The sequence below is a fragment of the Hyaena hyaena genome, unplaced genomic scaffold (assembly GCF_003009895.1).
Source record: "Hyaena hyaena isolate Hyena2069 unplaced genomic scaffold, ASM300989v1 scaffold_105, whole genome shotgun sequence".
Lineage (NCBI taxonomy): Eukaryota > Metazoa > Chordata > Mammalia > Carnivora > Hyaenidae > Hyaena > Hyaena hyaena.
Genome location: NW_024080737.1, coordinates 3,277,281 through 3,297,646, shown reverse-complemented (window position 1 = coordinate 3,297,646; position 20,366 = coordinate 3,277,281). Strand labels below are relative to the sequence as shown.

At 37.5% G+C, this 20,366-nt stretch overlaps 2 protein-coding genes across 2 annotated transcripts in view; one reads left to right on the top strand and one right to left on the bottom strand.

The window, feature by feature from the left end:
• Positions 1-14,287, top strand: part of RARRES1 (retinoic acid receptor responder 1) — a 75,390-nt gene extending 61,103 nt beyond the window's left edge. The window contains exon 7 of the mRNA XM_039236050.1: positions 14,015-14,287. The gene's annotated coding sequence lies outside the window, so the exon portion shown is untranslated. The remainder of the gene's footprint in view (positions 1-14,014) is intronic.
• GFM1 (G elongation factor mitochondrial 1) overlaps positions 10,865-20,366 on the bottom strand; it is a 46,456-nt gene continuing 36,954 nt past the window's right edge. Inside the window, exons 14-18 of the mRNA XM_039236048.1 lie at positions 20,151-20,313; positions 18,268-18,412; positions 13,332-13,492; positions 12,009-12,062; positions 10,865-11,866 (exon numbers count right to left, since the gene is read on the bottom strand). Of these exons, the coding sequence (XP_039091979.1) occupies positions 11,735-11,866; positions 12,009-12,062; positions 13,332-13,492; positions 18,268-18,412; positions 20,151-20,313 (655 nt within the window). The 3' untranslated portion in view covers positions 10,865-11,734. The remainder of the gene's footprint in view (positions 11,867-12,008; positions 12,063-13,331; positions 13,493-18,267; positions 18,413-20,150; positions 20,314-20,366) is intronic.

Here is a 20,366-nt window from a genome sequence, read left to right as displayed (position 1 = left end):
ATGCTCAGGTAGGGGGGAAAAGATGAAATATACCTCTGTGAACAAATTGAAACATTTATCGAATTGCTGTAAGTCATAATGATTTTTAAAAAAAAAATTTAAGGAAAGTTTTTCTCTTATACACAAATGTCATAGAAATTAGAATCATCTTCTTCAGTTCATTCAGGTCCATGTTATTAATTCTGCTTGAGTCTAAGATTAAAAGCTTCTGCACAGCAAAGGAAACAACCCACAAAACTAATAGGCAACCAACGGAATGGGAAAAGATAGTTGCAAATGACATATCAGATAAAGGGTTAATATCCAAAATCTATAAGGAACTCACCAAACTCCACACCCGAAAAACAAACAACCCAGTGAAGAAATGGGCAGAAGATATGAACAGACACTTCTCCAAAGAGGACATCCAGATGGCCAACAGACACATGAAACGATGCTCAGCATCCCTCCTCATCAGGGAAATACAAATCAAAACCACACTGAGATACCACCTCACGCCAGTCAGAGTGGCTAAAATGAGCAAATCAGAGAACTCTAGATGCTGGCGAGGATGTGGAGAAATGGGCACCCTCCTACACTGTTGGTGGGAATGTAAACTGGTACAGCCCCTCTGGAAAACAGTGTGGAGGTTCCTCAGGAAACTAACAATAGAACTCCCTTATGACCCAGCAATAGCACTGCTAGGAATTTACCCAAGGGATACAGAAATGCTGAGGCATAGGAGCACATGTACCCCAATGTTCATAGCAGCACTCTCCACAATAGCTAAAACATGGAAAGAGCCTAAGTGTCCATCAACGGACGAATGGATCAAGAAGATGCGGTTTATCTATACCATGGAATACTACATGGCAGTGAGAAACAATGAAATCTGGCCATGTGTAGCAACATGGATGGACCTTGAGGGTGTTATGCTGAGCGAAATAAGTCAGGCAGAGAAGGACAAATATCATATGTTTGCACGTATAGGAGGATTAGGAGGGACTTGATGGAGGAACAAGGGGGAGAAGAAGGGGGGAAATGGTGGGGGAAAGGGAGAGAGGCAAACCATGAGAGACTCTTGAATGCTGAAAAAAATTGAGGACTGATGGATGTGGGGGGGAGAGGGGGGAGATGGGCATGGAGGAGGGCACTTGTGGGGATGAGCACTGGGTGTTATGTGGAAACTAATTTGAAAAAAAACTATTTGTAAAAAAAAAAAAAAAAAAAAAAAAAAAAGAGTCCCTGAAAGATGCAGAGCCCACAGGATTATATTGAAAATGAAACCACAATTCCAAAATTATGTACAGACGAAAACAGCCGTAAAAGGCAGGAAAAAAAAATTCTGCTTGAGTCTAGTTTTTCCACTAGTTCCAGAAATTCTTACCCAGTTCAGTTTTATAATCTTAAGGTCATCAGAAACCTGTACTTGGAATTGTTTCCACAAATCTCACTGAAGATGAAACCCATCTGCAGGAAGCTTTTGTAAAAGCATCATAGTAAAAGTAGAATTGTCTGTAAATGAGAAAAGATTTAAAAACAGTGAGGGGCACCTGTGTGGCTCAGTTGGTTAAGTGTCGACTGCAACTCAGCTCATGATCTCACAGTCTGTGGGTTGAAGGCCCGCATCGGGCTCTGTGCTGACAGCTCAGAACCTGGAGCCTGCTTCAGATTCTGTGTCTTTCCCTCCTTCTACTCCTCCCCCACTCGTTCTCTCTCTCACTCTCTCTCAAAAATAAACATTAAATTTTTTTTAATTTTTTAGGGAAAACTAGCAAGCAATAGTGAATGTCCTGTAACACCAGCAATTTTTACACTGACAAATTTATCAACAGTTTATAATTTCTAGGGTGTGTTTCTTCATAGTAAATATTACCTTTTAATAAAGCACAAAACATGTTTACTAACAGACCCAAATTGATTTTTGGTTTCTCTGTAATAAGGAAACCAAAAGTAGATAAACTTATGTTTAGTAATTAATGTTTCTTATTTTGTCTTATTTGGAAATGACCTAGATATTCAATGAATTCAACATGATTCATCACTTAAACTTAGAGGAAATGTTCAAAGTTTCAAGGTTAACAAAAAGATCTGGGGAAACTATGTAAAGAGTTTACCTATTTTTTTTCTTATTTACATCTATTTAATTCACTTGTTCTCAACGAGTATGCTTAAGTTGCCCATAAAACTTAGAGATAGCAGACAAAATCAGTCATCCTCCCAAATTATGACTATTATTTTTTGAAACATTTTATAACAGAGACAACATAAACTTATTTGACTCTAAGTAAACCCAGGCAGAATACAAGTATTAATTTTATTTTTATTTTTTGAGAGAGATGAGAGTGGGGGAGAGGGGCACAGGGGGAGAGAGAGAGAATCTCAGGCAGGCCCCACATTTAGAGTAGAGCCCCATGTGGGCTCGATCCCACAACCCGGGGATCATGTCCCTAGCCAAAATCAAGAGTTGGACGCTCAACCGACTAAGCAACCCAGGTACACCTAAAAGTTTTAACTTTAATGCTGATAACTTTAAACTTTGCTTTTTTAAAAAAACTTTTCTTTTTTTAATGTTTATTTTGAGAGAGAGAGGGAGGATTCCAGGACTCAGTAGCACCAACCGTAAGATCATGACCTGAGCTGAAATCAAGAGTTGGACACAGCCTACTGAGCCACCCAGGGGCCCCTAAACCAACAACCTTAAATTAGCTTCAAAACCAAATTTTTTTTTTTCAGAGCATGTGAACTTGCAAAACACTGATGTTAGTTTCTAAGAGTTTTAGAATGTCCAACCCTTATAAGCACTTGCCTTCAAACCAACTAAACAGAGTTCTTTTACAAACTATTTTAGCTATATACATATATACACACACATATATGCACACATACATATATATGTATACAGACACAGATAAAAAAATCTTACAGCTTTTATTTTTACTAATATTTGTGGTGAGGATATTATAAGACCTGATTTCCAAATACCTTTCTCTCTCTTTTTTTCCTGATGAGAAACTTCTCCTTTAAGTTTGTATTTCAAAGAATGACTCTTAGGTTCCAGAGAAGATGGTCTTGCAAAATTTATATCACAAAGACATAGAGAAAGAATCCAAGTTTTCTCCAAGGTGAGCTTTCTGGGACATACTGGCTTCTTATAACAGGGGCTAGAGTCTCAGCATAACAGCCTTTTTAGCAGTTTGAATTTCAAAAAAGCCTCTTTTCCCTTTTTAAAATTCTATCTCCAGTGAAATAAAAGCAAAAAATAAACTATTGGGACTACATCAAAATAAAAAGATTCTGCACAGCAAAGGAAATAATAAAACTATAAGACAAACTACTGAATGGAAGAAGATATTTGCAAATGACATATCCAATATATCCAATAAAGCATTAGTATCCAAAATATACAAAGAACTGATACAACTCAACACCCAAAAAATAATCCAATTAAAAATGGGCAGAAGACATGAACAGACATTTCTCCAAAAAAGACATCCAGATGGCCAAAAGACACAAGAAAAGATGCTCAACATCACTCATCATCAAGGAAATATGAATCAAAACTACAATGATATCACCTCACACCTGTCAGAATGGCTAAAATAAAAAACACAAGAAACAAGTGTTGGAGAGGTTGTGGAAAAAAAAGAAATCTTGTGCACTGTTGGTGGGAATGCAAATGGGTATAGCCACCTTGAGAAACAGTATGGAGTTTCCTCAAAAGTTAAAAATAGAACTACTCTATTACTACTGCCAGTAATTGCAGTGCTAGGTATTTACCCCAAAAATATAAAAACACGAGTTCAAAAGAATACATGCACCCCTATGTTTATAGCAGAATTATTTACAATACCCAAAATATGGGAGATGAATGGATAAAGAAGGGGTGGTGTACACACACACACACACACACACACACACACACACACAGGAATATTACTTAGTAATAAAGAATAAATTCTTGCCATTTGCAGTGAGATAGATGGAGCTAGAGAGTATAATGCTAAGGGAAATAAGTCAGAGAAAGACAAATACCATATGATTTCACTCATATATGGGATTTAGGAAATAGATGAGCAAAGAGGAAAAAAAGAGAGACAAACCAATAAACAGACTCTTAACTATGGTGAACAAACTGATGGTTACCAGAGGAGGTGAGATGGGGGATGGGTGAGATAGGTGATGGGGATTAAAAAGTGCACTTACCATGAAGAGCACTGAGTATTGTATAGAATTGTTGAATCACTATATTGTACACTTGAAACTAATACGTTAACTATACTGGAATTAAAATTTAAAACAAACGGGTGGGCTTGAATGGCTTCTATAGAGTTCCATTTCTAGTTTTGTAGCAATTTGTAAGACAAAGACTGTTGTTTCCAGTGCCCTCAAAGAAATGGATGATAGTCCCAATACCTATGGATTGACTTTTTTTTTTTTTTTTGAGAGAAAGTGGGGGAGGGGCAGAGAGAAAGGGAGAGAGAGAATCTCAAGCAGCTTCTGCACTGTCAGCACAGAGCCAGTCATGGGGTTGGATCCCATGAACCGTTGAGATCATGACTTGAACCAAAATTAAGAGACGTTTAACCAACTGAGCCACCCAGGTGCCCCTGATCTGCCTTTTTAATTAAAGTTTTAGTTTTTATGTCAGGAAGATTTTCAACTAAAAAAGGAATCAAAAGATTTATGCCTTTGTAAAATCTGTATCAAGCATTTTAACAAAGCCTTTTTTCTCAGTATAGAATTTAACTTTGGCTTCTATTAGTGCCTGAATATTGGCCTTCCCCAATTCATTTGCAGGAGGGCTACGAGAAATTTTGGTCTTCTGTTTCCTCTCTGAAGGGAGGGTTTCTCCAGGAGCCTGCCTGTACTAATAGCCATAGTATAATCATGGGGAAGAAGAACTCACCTTAGCAGCCAGTCAAGGTCTCTGTGAGTGGGGTTGTATATAGCCATTAATCTCATTCTTCTCTAAATGTGGTAGGATCTTCTGAGAGTGGAGGAAAAAAGACTTTTTAATTCAAAAGGTCTGCTGCTATTCAGGAGACATGCAGGTTTGCAACGGCTGGGTCTAGGTTACACCTGCAAAGGTCACTGTGCAGAAATGCCTAAAGCTGAAAGAGCCTGATTGCAGCAAAGCGAGCCGTATGGTCTGTCCCAGGTGCTTCTGCTAAATTCCCTTTCTGGCTTTCAACATTGACACGACTAGCCTGAGTAGCCTGTCTACTTTAAGCCTAGAGATTAGGCCAGAGTGTTCTCTGTAAATCTTCCAGGGGAAGTTAACATAGGCAGATGGGGCTGGATTTTAAGAAAGGGAATTTATGTTGGATGTGGACATTAATGTCTTCTTTTCTTTTTGAGAGAGCAAGAGAGAGCACAGGCAAGGCGGGAGGTGGTGCAGAGACAGCAGGAGACATAGAATCTAAAGCAGGCTCCAGGCTCTGAGCTGTCAGCACAGAGACCGATGCAGGACTTGAACTTGTGAACTGCAGGATCATGATCTGAGTTGAAGTCAGACACTCAACCGACTGAGCCACCCAGGTGCCCCTGGACATTAATGTCTTAAGTCTAATTTTTTTTTTTCCATTTCATCCAGGAAGTTCCTACAGTTAGTCATTATACTAATCAGACAATCAAGAGCTCTCCATAAATAATTATTTTTCTTTCAAATATAGCCAATTTAAAGGATCTCTCTTGGGGCGCCTGGGTGGCTTAGTCGGTTAAGCGTCCGACTTTCGCTTAGGTCATGATCTCGCGGTTCGTGGGTTCGAGCCCCGCGTCGGGCTCTGTGCTGACTGCCAGCTCAGAGCCTGGAGCCTGTTTCAGTCTGTGACCCCCTCTCTCTCTGACCCTCCCCTGCTCACGCTGTCTCTCTCTCTCTCTCTCCTAGAAATAAATAAAACATTAAAAAAAATTTAAAAAAAAAAAAAAGATCTCTCTTTTGGCCACTGACAAGTAGGATCTTATTAATTCCAATAGCACCTCAAACCAATAAGACCTTTTATGGCTTAATCAAAGATGCATGAGCTGTCCCTAGATGGGGCATAGATGATATAGCCCCTATCATATAAAAGTTTACACCCACAAAAATGAACAGATCTGCTAATCTGTGACACCAGGCAGACACTACTAGAACGGAACTTTCCAACACTACCAAGCAATGAAGGATGAAACAATGAAGGCTCCTTGTGGACCAGGACCTTTTATGAGAAACTCCTCTTGAGAACCGGCATGGCCAAAGAGTGCTGCTCGTAACTGCATGTCTGGGAACCCCAGTCTATTTGGCCACCAAGGTGCCCCCGGTAAGTACCATCCAGAGAGAATATTCTTATTCTTACTGATCACAAAGTCAGGCTCTTCAGACGTATAACAGGATAAAAGAAAAAATCTCATCTGGTTCTTCTGATGTGCACATTAAAAGCTTTAGCTTAGTGTTGGGTCTCTGAGAGCCAAATACGTAGGAGGGATGTGCCATGGGGTTGTGGATTGTGTGGTGTTCAGGTGATTTATTGTCAATCTAACCTGTTCTGTGACCAACTTTCCTAACTATGAGAGTCCCCAAGTTAGGTGGTGAGCACTCTAACAGCTTTTAAGTGCTCAACCCATACCCACCAATTTTGAAGCTTTGGCTTCCAAGATTTCCCATGGCAACAGCCTTTACCTCACGTGCACATTAACCCACAGCAAAGTTTAATCAGACACCAGTCTGGTAAGAACCATTAATTCATCATTCTGCGAGGCTGGCTCAAACAGCAGGATTCTAGAGCCTGTGCCTGCTTTCTGCCCTATAATTTCTTTTTAAAACATATGACACACAAGACAAAGGAAAACAAAGACCATCTCTGGGAGGAAATGGATCACTAAAACCAAGAGTACTCACTCACATTTTTACCAAGACTTGCTAAGCCCAATGACTTAGTTCCACACTAATTTTTCCTGCTAATGTAAAGAAAAAAAAAAAAAAAAGATTCTCACTACTCTCACTCCACCAGATCGTGCAGATCCTGGGAGGTTAACGTGGTAAAATAATCTTACCTTCTGCTGGCTGTAGATCAGATGTGCCAATATCTCAAAACTGCAGAATCTTCAGAGCAACTCTCCAATGGAACTTGATCCTGCCAAATATGCCAACTATAGGGGAGGAATTTAAACTTCATTCTACCCATCAAGGTTCTTCCAGCTAGTGTAAGAATTAAATTGGTATGAGATAGATTAACGAGAGAAAAAAAATTTTTTTTTATGTGTGCAGGAGGCCCAATAATGCAACTGAGATCTAAAAACTGGGCAGTTTTTTTAATACCTTATTAACAAACAATCTATGAGGACAAAGAAAATTTTGGGAGCTTCAATTAGTAAAGAATTCTAAACCGAATTTGGGGCAGTAAATTAGTAACAAGTAACAAGGGTTGTTTATATAGCTCTCTTGGCTTTGGCTCTAAATTTCCTATCTCTGGTGATAGGATGTGCCTTTACCTTGTGTTAGAGAGGGTGCTTTTTCACATGAGACATTTGTTTCCTCCTTTCAGGGGCATAGAGGATGTGGTCCAAGTGTCCTTGTGCATAGTCTGTCTCTTAATCAACTTTTATTCAAAATAATATACCACAGTGGGACATTGTGGGGTAGCCTGCCCTTGGCCATTTAATGGAATGCTTATATCACTGTCTCAAAACCAATAGCCAAGTTCCTTGGCCAGTAACTGATTAGGATGCACCAGCCTTAAAATATACCAAAATATTACTTCTAAGTCTACGCTATTAGAAAATTAGAAAAGATTATACTGAAGCTAAAAAGTTTATAGACATGGACTATTACAAAATAAAAAATAAGACAGATGATATAGTTACTTTTTAGATCTAGTTTATATAGTTTTCTACTTAAACCCCAGTCCTTTGTATTTACCTTCCCAAAATCTGCCTGATTTAAAGAACTGTTAAGTATTCTGAAGCACTGGAAACAATCATTTAAAAGGAACACCAGATCTCCCACCTATATAATAATGCAAAGAAAATACTTTTTCTAAAATAGCAACCTATGATGATTAGATCATGTCAGGACCAAGTCAAAAACCAAACTTCTACCTGAAGTTCCCTACATAATCTTAAAAAAAAAGGTCCAGAGGACATTATAGTAATAGCATATTCAGTGTCTTGTGATCTTTAATTAACTTTTTAGTATCACAATTAGGGCCAGAAAGGGCTTTCAGCTTTCTAGTCTCATTTATCTCAAAGTCCTCTTCCTTATAAAGGCATTTTTTTAATTAGTGAGATTAGACTCCCAAATATGACCATTATGCATTCAGATATTAAGCCTTTTATAGATTTCAGGATAGATTATGAGGAATTCCCCACAAATAGACAACACACAAATACAACTAATTGTCTAAATTTATAAAACCTCCAAAAGTTAAATATTCCTAATACCCCCATTAGAACCTCTTCTCTAGCACACAAATTGCTGACCTGATAGCCACAGAGAAAAATTTCTTCATCCGCCTTGACATAAAATGAAGAACTCTTAAATTCCCTGTCTGTTTTCATTAAGAGTCTAAAATTCTTCCAAGTCACTGAGCCAATGACAGGTATATACAGCATCACATTTATTTTCCTAATTTCTAGAATTCTCAATATTTTAAGACATACAAAATAATACCAGGGTTTTGTCTGCATTCCATTGCCTTCTACTCCGTTCATTTTTTCCTACCTGAATTATGAATTGTTAGAAATTAAACAAATTCTGAAACCGTTGGCAGTTTCTATATTTGCTCCTGAATGACAGTTCTTCATGATATGAGTTTATTCCACCAATTTCTCTCAGGTTAGAAAATTCTATGACCTGTTCTGTGACTTTTCCTAGCTTTCAAAGTGCTACTATCACTTCATTTGTTGTCTGGCACTTATTTGAATGGATAAATGAATGGATGGATGAGTGAACGCTCACAATACGTTGTCTGTACACATACAACAGACTATTTCAAGGATGCACTCCAGTATTATTTGAAGACACTTCAAAAGGAGCAGTTAAAGCTCTCATTCAACAATTTAGCTTTAGCAATCCAAATAGGTGTCTTCTACAAAGGGATATATATACTTCTGCATGTCACAATTTATTATTACTGGTGGCTGCCTAGTTCTATTTGCTTCAATTTTAAAACTCATCTGGATTTCAAAAACATTAAATATGAAAATTCTAACACTGGGGAATTGATAAGATTTCGAGATTTAAAACTAAGAAGGGAGCAAGGAGGAAAGAAATGGCAGAAAACCATATTTCTTCAAAGTTATCACTCTAAGAACCTATAGCCCAAACTCTAACATCACACAAAAGAACATTGGTAATATGACACGTCTAAACAAGCCTTCCACTTCATGTCTTGGATATACAGGAAATACTGGTCTTTAAACTTTCCTGTATTTCTGAATCAAGTGGAAAACTTTTAATGCTTCCTTTAACTTTTTAACAAATACTTATTTTTGAGAGAGAGACAGAGCACGAGCTGGGTGCTGAGCTGTCAGCACAGAGCCTGACGTGGGCCTTGAACCCCTGAGCCAGGAGATCATGACCTGAGCTGAAGTTGGACACATAATTGACTGACCCACCCACGTGCCTCTCAAGTGGAAAACTTTTGATCTTGATCCAAAGAATTCAAGTATGTAGGGGCTAGACTGGGAGTTTCTTCTTAAACTCCCCATGTGACTTTTAAAGTGCAGCCAGAATTAGTAGACTGGGAATCACTGCAGTACTGACTGCCTAGGGCTGTTACTTGTCTCCAACACAAGTAATACTGCCTTTCTTGCAGCACCAGCTTCAGATCCTCTGTCCCCCTCTCTCTCTGCCCTCCTGGCTTGCACTCTCTCTCAAAAAAATAAAGCATTAAAAATATATTAGCCAACAATTATCCTTCATTAGAGTGATAGAAACCCTCATTTATGAATATTCTCATTAATTTTTTACTTGGTACAGACTTTGGTTGGTATGTGGTCTCTTCCAATTTTAGCCAAACTAATTAGCAAGAGATGACGAGAGATGCAGGTTCTGTTCCTACATCTGTCCCTACATGATCATACTTGTTACTCCCATCAGCCGGGCCTTGGAAGTGCTGGTATTAAATACGTCGGTTCTTTTCTGATGGTCTATCATTAATAAGCAGAATGCTTCACAAATTTAAAACATGTCAAAATTTATCCATCATGGTTCCAACATTCCCAAATCTTGGCAATAGCCAGAGAAATTGAGCTACATTCTAGGAAGGTTATTTCCTCATGGGGAACAATTTTCAAAGTCATTATCAATAGTACAAGAGGCTGATTAAATGCTAAAGCAACAATATTATCCAGGCTTGATGCTACTATAGCAACACACATATTCATAGGGAAAGTGTACTTGGTTTGATGAACACAACTAATTTTCAACTTGAAAATTTAACAAGCTGTGTGGTCTTAGAGAAGTTATTTACCTTCTCTGTTCTTTTGCTTCCTGTTACAAAACATAGTAATAACTTTCACAGGGCTGTGAAAACTAGATTAGATAGTACATTTAAGGCATTTAGCAGATGCCTTAAAAACATGCTCAAAACTTCAAAAAATCTTTTCCTAGAAACCTTAAGTTATAAAGCCAAACTTATAAATCAGAAATAAAAAGAAATTAGTTATTTTATTTTTATTATCCACAAAGGAAAAGGACCAGAATATGTCTGTCACATCAAATGATTTTGGGATGAAGTAATTCTAAACAACGTGGTGGAACTGTCTGGAAAGTCCCACTTATTCTAGAAACAAAAATTTAACATTTGTCCTTTCACCATATCAATGAATACAATATATGATAAATTCCAAAAGACTCCAATTCAACTAGCATTTACCAAGTGAATGAAACCGACCAAGCAGCAACTATGTAAATTATATTTTATTATTCAGAGCTTCAGGAAACATTAAAATAAGAGTAAAATATGCAGGCATCTGCTTTCCATTTCAAAGGTCCACAAGAAACTAACATAAAAATAGACAATTGCAAATTGGCAGAGGCCACAAATTCAATCACCTATATATAAAACAGCTAGAAATTTACTAGCCATTTTAATATCCCCATGAAAAATCTGAGAAATGTTCTCTAAGAACATATGAAATCCACTCTTAAACAAAAAAGTCTTGTTCAAGTGTGCGTTGGTGGTACAGTGGTGAGCACAGCTGCCTTCCACAAAAGCATGTTCATTAAAGAGGACACTCGAAGAAGTGTCATGATACATGCAATCGACTTTCAAATTACTGTTCACCAAAACAATAATTTAAAAAAATTTAAATATAAAGGTATGAGATACAAATAGATAAAGCAAATATGACAAAATAATTATTTGATGAACCAACTGTTAACAAGGTTGATCGTTATTAAGTCTAGATGGATGCTACAGGCCTGTACTTTGTGCTTCTCAGCTCTTCTAGATGTTGAAAATTCTTAGGACGAGAAATTCAGAAAGGAAGTTTATATACCGTTCTAAGTTCAGAAGTGTAACTGAAATCAGTCTCTTCCCTTAAATATTAAATATATTTCAGTAATAATCATACTTTAAGGTGTTTCAATGAACCACCAGACACCAACAGAGTTAAGATATACATAGAATTGTCTTTGAATATAATACAAGTTCCTGAATATAATTGGAAGGGCTTCTAGAATTTGTTTCAGTCTGTTTCTTTCCACAGGAATCCATTAAAGTATATAAATCTTGCAGATTCAGTTACAGTCAACTTAAAGTGAGGAAAGTTAGTTCTTGGCTTTTCCTTTTTTTACAGGAAGTTGACCTGTAGCTTCCAAATACTTATTGATGAGGTCTTCTTGTGTGGCCGGCGAGCACGGCTGGTATCTGCAGTACTCCATTGTGTATTCTCCCTTTCCCTGAGGAATTACAACAACAACAAAAGAGATTTTGTTTCTTTTGGTACAACTACCAAGGAAAAGTCATGCAAAGACAAGATTTCACACATGCAAGCACTGTGTGGGGTGGTTTAAGAGCACTAAAGTTTAAACACCTGCTTACCTCTGTGCACGACCTAAGTTCAGTGGAATAACCAAACATATCATTTAGAGGGACCTGAAAACAAACACAGTAGCTATTTTAGTACTGTTTGTTGAAAAATATCTTAGAAAAGTACAGAAAAGCCTTAGTCATCTAATTCCTTTAGACTTAGGTTTCTATTAACTACTCTTGATTGAAAAGAATGAAAAGCCAGAGAAATATATTTTTGTTTCACCGCAAGTAAAAACCTTATTTAAAAATAATTTCATTTGAAAGGTGCCTGGGTGGCTCAATCAGTTAAGCATAGAGCGAAATAAGTCAGGCAGAGAAGGACAAATATCATGTTTGCACGTATAGGAGGATTAGGAGGACCTTGACGGAGGAACAAGGGGGAGAAGAAGGGCGGAAATGGTGGGGGAAAGGGAGAGAGGCAAACCATGAGAGACTCTTGAATGCTGACAAAAACTGAGGACTGATGGATGTGGGGGGGAGGGGGGATGGGCATGGAGGAGGGCACTTGTGGGGATGAGCACTGAGTGTTATGTGGAAACTAATTTGACAATAAACTATTGGTAAAAAAAAAAAAAAAAAATCAGTTAAGCATATGACTCGATTTCAGCTCAGGTCACGGTCTCATGGTTCATGGATCAGAGTCCCACGTCGGGCTCTGCACTGACAGTGGGGAGCCTGCTTGGGAATTCTCTCTCTCCCTCTCTCCCTGCACCTTCCCGGCTCATGCATGCTCCCTCTCTCAAATTAAAAAAAAAACAAAAAACCATTCATCTGACAGTCCCTACTAGAAACCAAATCTTTCTGTTTCACAGCGTGGACACCACTGACAGCCTTCCCTCCTTAGACCGTCCACACTCTGGCTGCAGCTCAAGCACTGAGAAGTGTTTCCCCTATGAAAGTGTTAATACAGCTTCCCCCTGAACACCTCAATATGCTGACAGTAGTGTCTTTTAGGCGGCTTTATGTAACGTGATATACACTTTCTCTCATGAGATTTATGTTAAGTACAGGCAATGGACTTCAGTATGATACCAGTAAACCAGGGAGAACATGATAAAACAGCTATGCAAATAAAGCTTATCATGAGACAGATAACTACATATCTAAGAAAATGACATATTCACAAAGGCCCACATCTTAGTTTTAGCTTAGCAACTTGAGAGCTGCTCTAATACCAAATTACAGAAATTGCCACACATAACTAAGCCACAAATACAACACTCAAATATCCAGGATAATGTGTCAATTTGGTCTACATTCTCCAAAAACAAAAACTTTCATTTCCCTCTGTGGTTACCAAAAGCAAGACTGTCAGTGACCAACAGTACTTACCTCTGCATATAGTGTGAAATAGTCCTCAATCCCATCTTGGCCTGTGATCACCCCGTGGCGCCGGTTAATTCCCGCAATCACTGGTCCCTGAAATTCATTTGGGGCTATGATTTCCACAGACATGATAGGTTCAAGAATACATAATGTTGCATTTGCCAAAGCTAGAGTAAAAAAAAAAAAAAAAATCACAAATTAGTTTATTAATCTTTAAACAAATGGTAACTGTTTCTACCTAGATAGACAAAACGGAGATAGAGGTGCTCTCCAAAGGTACACTTAAGAGTGACGAGGTCACAATTTTTGATCTGGACTCTTTTTTTTTTTTTTGTAATTGTCACTCTCCTAGATAGAAGTACCAATAAGATAATACATAATTATAGTACTAATATTTCTATTAATATATTTTTATCCTTAAACATTACTAAGCTGCAGAGAATAATATAAAAGGGGTCTTCACATAACATTCAATAAAGTCCTTTACCCTCTAAACTATCCAGTTAAGGGTTATTCTCTCTCTGAATACTTTGAGGAATAAAGACACTAACTGATAAGTCTTTGACCATATAAACGGATTCTTTATGGTTGGTCCCGAGAAGATGATTATTTTCATAATCGAAAAACTTTTATCGTATATTTGGAGAAAATTATCAAGTCACACCTGAGATCTATCTTTCCTTTTCTAGGTTAAACAATTTCAACAGGTCACTGAGAATCAGAAGACCAAGTTTCTAGTTTCTGCGCTGCCCCAGATAAGTTATATGCCTTTTGGAAAAACACAGTGTGTCCAGGCCTCAAGTTTCTTCACCTACAAAATAAAGACACTGGATGCTAAGAGACATTTAGGCACTAAAATGTGTGTGTCCGGATTGCTTTTTTTATCCCCCTTAATATGTAACCAGAGCACTTCTTACTGTGATAAATGCTGACTGAGGCTGAACTGTAACAGTGTGGAGAGAATAAAATTTCAAACACTCATATTTAATTTGAATGTTATGATAGTGTGGAGTAATATTTCAGCCTTAGATGAATTTATCTCTAATAAAAACTTTAAGCAAATACAGAGAAGATGACAAAGGAAATATTTTAAGATAACAATAGTTTCCCCAGCATTAGATTGTTTATAATTAACTAATCAGCAATCATTCTTGTATATTCATTAAAGCACTTCTCTTAAAGACACTATTAGCTTAAGTGCAATAACTATAAGGAAGGCAATGTAATATTCTTGGATCTTTTTAAAATATTTTCTAATTCAGATCAAGGCTCAGGCCTTCCTTTGAACAGTTAGTCCTAATTAGTGAATCTTCTAAAAAAGGGAAATAATTGAACTTTGCAGCCTCCTAAGCTCCATCACCTAAGCCCTGAAGAACCCTACACGGACAGTTCTACACGGTAGAAACAGCTCTATTTTTCATGACGTCTTGGGTTATCATAATAGCAGAGCTTCCTTGGCTCTAAATAAATGCAGTTGATGAAGAAAAAGGCAGCCGGGAAGATGTGTGCAGAGAATACGTAGTACATATTATCCAGTATTTTCAATAGGTCAGTAACATAAAAGAGCTAGATTGTGAAAGGGTCATAATTTAAAGGGAAGGAAGGGCTAAGTACACAGTGCCCATCACTTAATTATTGAGGATGTCCTGTCTAGTTCTGTTTCATATTCTCACATTCTGCTCCCCTCCTTTTAACTCTTTCTTTTTCCCTCAATTTACCTGCTGACTCACTTCCAAAGAATCTGAGCCTTACTCATGCCTTCTTCTAACCCCATGTGACAAGACTCGGGAGCTAATTAGCCCTGCCATATTCACAGTCACATGGCAGCCAACTCCTAAGAGCAATTTTTTCTCAAACAGATCCATGTGGTCTGTGGTTTTTAAGATAACAAGTAAAAATACCAGTATCATCATAGGAACTTTGAAGACTGAAGTGTTGGGCAGAGGTGATAGTATTTTTATTTCAGTCCATAAGGAATCCCACTGATAACACCAGGCCAGGTGTTGAAGATATGAGGCAGTGGTCAAGGGCTAGGAGTTTTGTCTGGATCTCAGCTCTGCCACTATCATGTAACCTGAGCCATTCAATTAACTGCTCTGAGTCCCAGGTTTTTTCAACTGTAAGGTCACTGTGAACGTTAAGATATGATAATTCATGTGCTCAGCATAATACACAGCACGTAAGTGATCAATAAATGTTATTATGACCACTCTGAGACAAGAAGCTGGGGAACAGGTGGCATGGCCCAGTACTAGGTCAAAGGTAACATGAAGGAAAGAGTGATTAGCATTCAATGCCCAAGTTTGCATGCTCAAGTGTTTTCAAACGTATTCTTATATTTAATTCTACAATCTTTCATTTAATAGTGTGGAATTACTATCTCCAAGCAGCCTGGGGGAACTTCAAATGACTTGAGCAACTCTACACAGTAAACATGGAGCAGAGCTGGGATTTAAACTCAAAGCCCATCACGTACGGGGGCAGGAGAGCAAAGAAAGAGGACTGTCAAGTTACATGAGCTAACTCTTATTGCTAGGCTTTTATTTCTCTTGTAGATGGCTACAAGCATGATGTTTCTGGGGAGACCAAGCATAGTGCTCTTTCTAGAACCTGGCCACAGAAAATGATGGCAATGGTCATACCTGTGACCAAGAATATCCAATTTTATATTTCAGTTTTAGTTACATCACTGATTAATCTCAGGAACAAAATTTAAACTGCAACTCAACACAATTCCAGTTTTCATTTTTTTAATGAAAACATACCTTAGAATGTGAGCTATTTTTCTTCCAATTTTGATAATGGAGAATAGCTCATAAGCTTCAGCTACTCTGATACCGGGCTCATTTATCAACGTTTCACCTCCAAACTCTCATATGGCATTCAATAGAGGTATATGCATGAAAAGCTGATTTTCTTACTGAACTAAGAACTTCTTTTCATCCTCATAGACTTTTGTCTTTCAGTCATGGTTGATTAAATAACACATGAATGAACAGCACAGTAATTCATTTGCATGCTAGTATCCTGCTTATTTACACATGTTCTTCTGGCAAGAAACAAACAAAATTCCCCAATTACCATCTAGTGCACACCCACCAGGCAGTTAATCACACTTATATTATTTGTACACTTAATTAAAAAAGCAAATGGCACATATTCAACTGTTTGGTTAATATTCATATACAGACTGCTTTCATGGATATATACGTGTATATTATGGGCATATGTATCTACATTTAATTATATTTCATACAGGAGCAATTAAAAAAGACAATGAGGCTAGTTGTTAACTGACAACCATACCAATTATCTCCAGGAAAGCTACCAATTTCTAGTCAAGAACCAGCACAGACCAATTGGCAATTTTTAATTTAACTGTAGTTGTAGAATGTACCACAATATATATATGTATATCAAATCATGTGTACACTTAAAATATCTTAAAGTTTTGTCAAGTATACTACTAGAAAGCTGAAAAAAGGACATAAAGTGATTACAACTAATTTGTCTACCCTATTATTTATTAAAGTGGTAAACACCCTAGAGGGAAAGAGACAGGTGTTTTAATGTGAATCATGCCTAACAAAATCTTATTTTCTTTGTGACTTAATTTCCCTTTTTCTTATCAACACAATCCTCAGATTATGATAATATTTCCTGATCACAGATTTCAACTGCATTTTTAATAAAGAAAATGAAGGATTTTCTCTCCTTTTCACAACTGAAAAGCTAAAATACAAATTACTAATGGCTCCCATTGGTTTAAGTAATAGAAAGAATTAGTCTGGTCAAGAAATGAGTGACCTTCTCCAACCACTGCCCCACACCTGATCATAGATGCAAATGGAAGAACAATGAAATCAAAGTCCAAAATTCATACAGAATCAATAAAATTGTGATTTATAGAATGCTTTAAAAATGTGTTATGATTTATCTGATTTTCCACTGTCCATTTTGACACTCTGATAAAAATATTTCTGAAGTGTTTTGTCAATCATAATATAATTGCCGTGTCTATATGGACATTATTAATAATGAATACAGAAAAGATGACAGAAACTTTCTGGGTTCAAGATAGAAGTTTCAAATTCCTTTGTTGAGTAACCCTGATGTCAAATTGCTTTGTTACTTGCTTTTCTCTTTTAAAAGCAATGAGTCAAGGATGCCTGAGTGGCTCAGTCAGTTGAGCGTCCAACTTCGGCTCATGTCATGATCTCACGGTTTGTGAGTTCAAGCCCCGTGATGGGCTCTGTGCTAAGAGCTCAGAGACTGGAGCCTGCTTCCAATTCTGTATCTCCCTCTCTCTCTAAACCCTCAGCCACTTGTGCTCTGTCTCTCTCTCTCTCTCAGAAATAAACATAAAAAAAAATAAAAGCAATGGATCAGATATATTTGCTGTTGTTTAGGTTTCTGGTTCATCAGGGTTTTAATACAGCTTTACTCTGTGAGGAAAAGGGTCACAATTTTAGCAGTTCTGTACAAGGTTCAAACTACTTTGCCATTCTCAAAATACCTACAAGCCTACAATGTCATACATAAAAAAATTACATACAAATTTATGGATTTCCTGACATCTGAATAAGTCACTAAAAATAGCATGACTGTAATGTTTCTATAAAAATATTTCTTAGAAATCTGCGCATTTCTATCTTTCCTATTAAAAGCAGAGTTTACAGATTATCTATAAATTTAAGCATACGAAAACTACTAGGTAATTTAAGAGAACAAGGTAGGCTTTTAATTTTGTAAGGAAGAGAACACAGTAATCTGTCCTCACTTCAATTCTATAAATCTATGCCCAGAACCCGCCATGTTCCCTGGTGAGTTGCCTGGTGCTCTGGGGGGACAAGACTAAAACACAGTGCTGCCTTCTGAGGCTCTGATGGTCTAGCAGGGAAAAAAGACACAGTGTCGGGACAAGTGCCAGCACTCAGAATACCTTGCTTGAGAGCTCCTTCTCCTGCGCGGATGAAAGAGATTTCATTGGAATCAACCATGTGATGCGCCCCATCTTGCAGGACAAACCGGAGCCCAGAGAGCTTGTGACCAGAAAGGGGGCCTTTCTCACAGGCATCCAGAAACCCCTGTTAACGAATGAACACAACCTCTGGAGAGAATGAATTTCACTTGCAGATGAATTACCAAGAATATCCAAACATTTTACTGTTCAGAAGTTAGACATTTTATGAATACTACATTTCACCCCTCCAAAAAAGAAAAAAGAGGTTTAAAAAGTTGAACACCTTAACTATTTAAGTTTTATTACTGTGGCATCTGGATGAACAGTCCCTTGGAAAAGCATATCATGTAAAGATGTGAGCTGGTTTGAAAATGATGCTGAAAGTGCTCACCCTTCCCATCTTCAGCAATTACACAGCTCTCCTAGCCCATTCTATAGACAGCCTGCTCTTAACTTTGGAAGGAGGAAACAGGGGAAAGGCAAATAAGAGTACCTCCATCAAAACTGACATTGGCTCAACAGCTACGTCCTGAGCTCCTATTATACACCCGTCCCTGTTGCACCTCATTAGCAGATCATACATTATAGCTTTAACGTTATGTCAGTAAGAACCAGAATTCAAAAGTAATTTTATTTTTCCTAACGCAGTTCTTTGTTAAATTTTTTTAAATGTTTTATTTATTTCTGAGAGACAGGGACAGTGTGAGCAAAGGAGGGTCAGAGAGAGAGGGAGACACAGAATCCAAAACAGGCTCCAGGCTCTGAGCTAGCTGTCAGCACAGAGCCCAACGCGGGGCTCGAACCCACGAACCGTGAGATCATGACCTGAGCCGAAGTCAGATGCTTAAGAGACTGAGCCACCCAGGTGCCCCATGCAGTTCTTTTTTTTTAAAAATACCTCACTGAGGTATGACTGATAAACAAGAAACTAAACATATTTTAAAGGTATAACTTGATAAGTTTGCAATTCTTTTTTAGTCATTTCATTTATAAGCTTTCCTTCACCTACATTAATCTTGGAGAATAGAAGATAACCTAAAAGTATGAGAATGATGAAATATTTATTGTACTGAAATAAAGTATAATGAATGAAATACACTAATCACCAAAAATGCCTCCACCACTAAAACCAAAATTAAAATCTATTAGTACATATTTCTAAATTAAAAGAATAAATGAAAACCTAAAAATCTCAATCTATGAGAACAGACAATTGCTGGAGGTTTACAATAGTCTTAAAGTCAGTGACCTAGAAAGCAAACAAAACACTAACTCCTTATATGTGCAAAGTACTTCACAATTTACAAAGAAATGTCAGAGAGTATTATGTGGTCCTCAAGTTTGTGAGGGGTTGAGGTTTAAGTATTTTATTTACTTTCAGTTGAAGAAATTGGCTCTGAACACCATGATTTACCAAAGATCACATTAATCAACAGCAGAGAAGACAGGAGAACCGAGATATTGGGAATCCTGATTACAGTTAATGATGTAGGTTTAATTTATCAAAAGAAATATAGTAATTAAGAAACAATGATTTCCCCCCACATTGTCTTAGCATGTTTATAGGTCTTGAACTTAATCAATTGAAGATTCTAAATCACATGGAACACTTCACAATCAGAGAAAAGCAGCAGGACGGTAACTAAAATGAACCATGAGAGACAATGTGATAGAAATACGATTTGAGGGGTGCCTGGCTGGCTCAGTCAGAAAAGAATGCAACTCTCGATCTTGAGGTTGTGAGTTCAAGCCCCACAATGGGTGCAGAGATTACATAAATAAAACTTTAAAAAATATATGATTTGATATGTTTATTAATAAGCTGGTTGAAAAAAAGGTAAGAAAGTTATTTTTGTTTTTACCTTTTCTACTGCAGGCACAAACTGCTTTGGAACGTTTGCCCCAAATGTTTCATCTGAAAATTCCAACTTAGTGTAGTTCTCTGGGTCCAGAGGCTCCAGTACACCAATCACTTTTCCAAACTGGCCTGCACCACCAGATTGTTTTTTATGTGTAAATTCAAACCTGAGAGTGATTTAGGAGGAAAAAAAATTTAACAGCATTATGTAATTACCAAA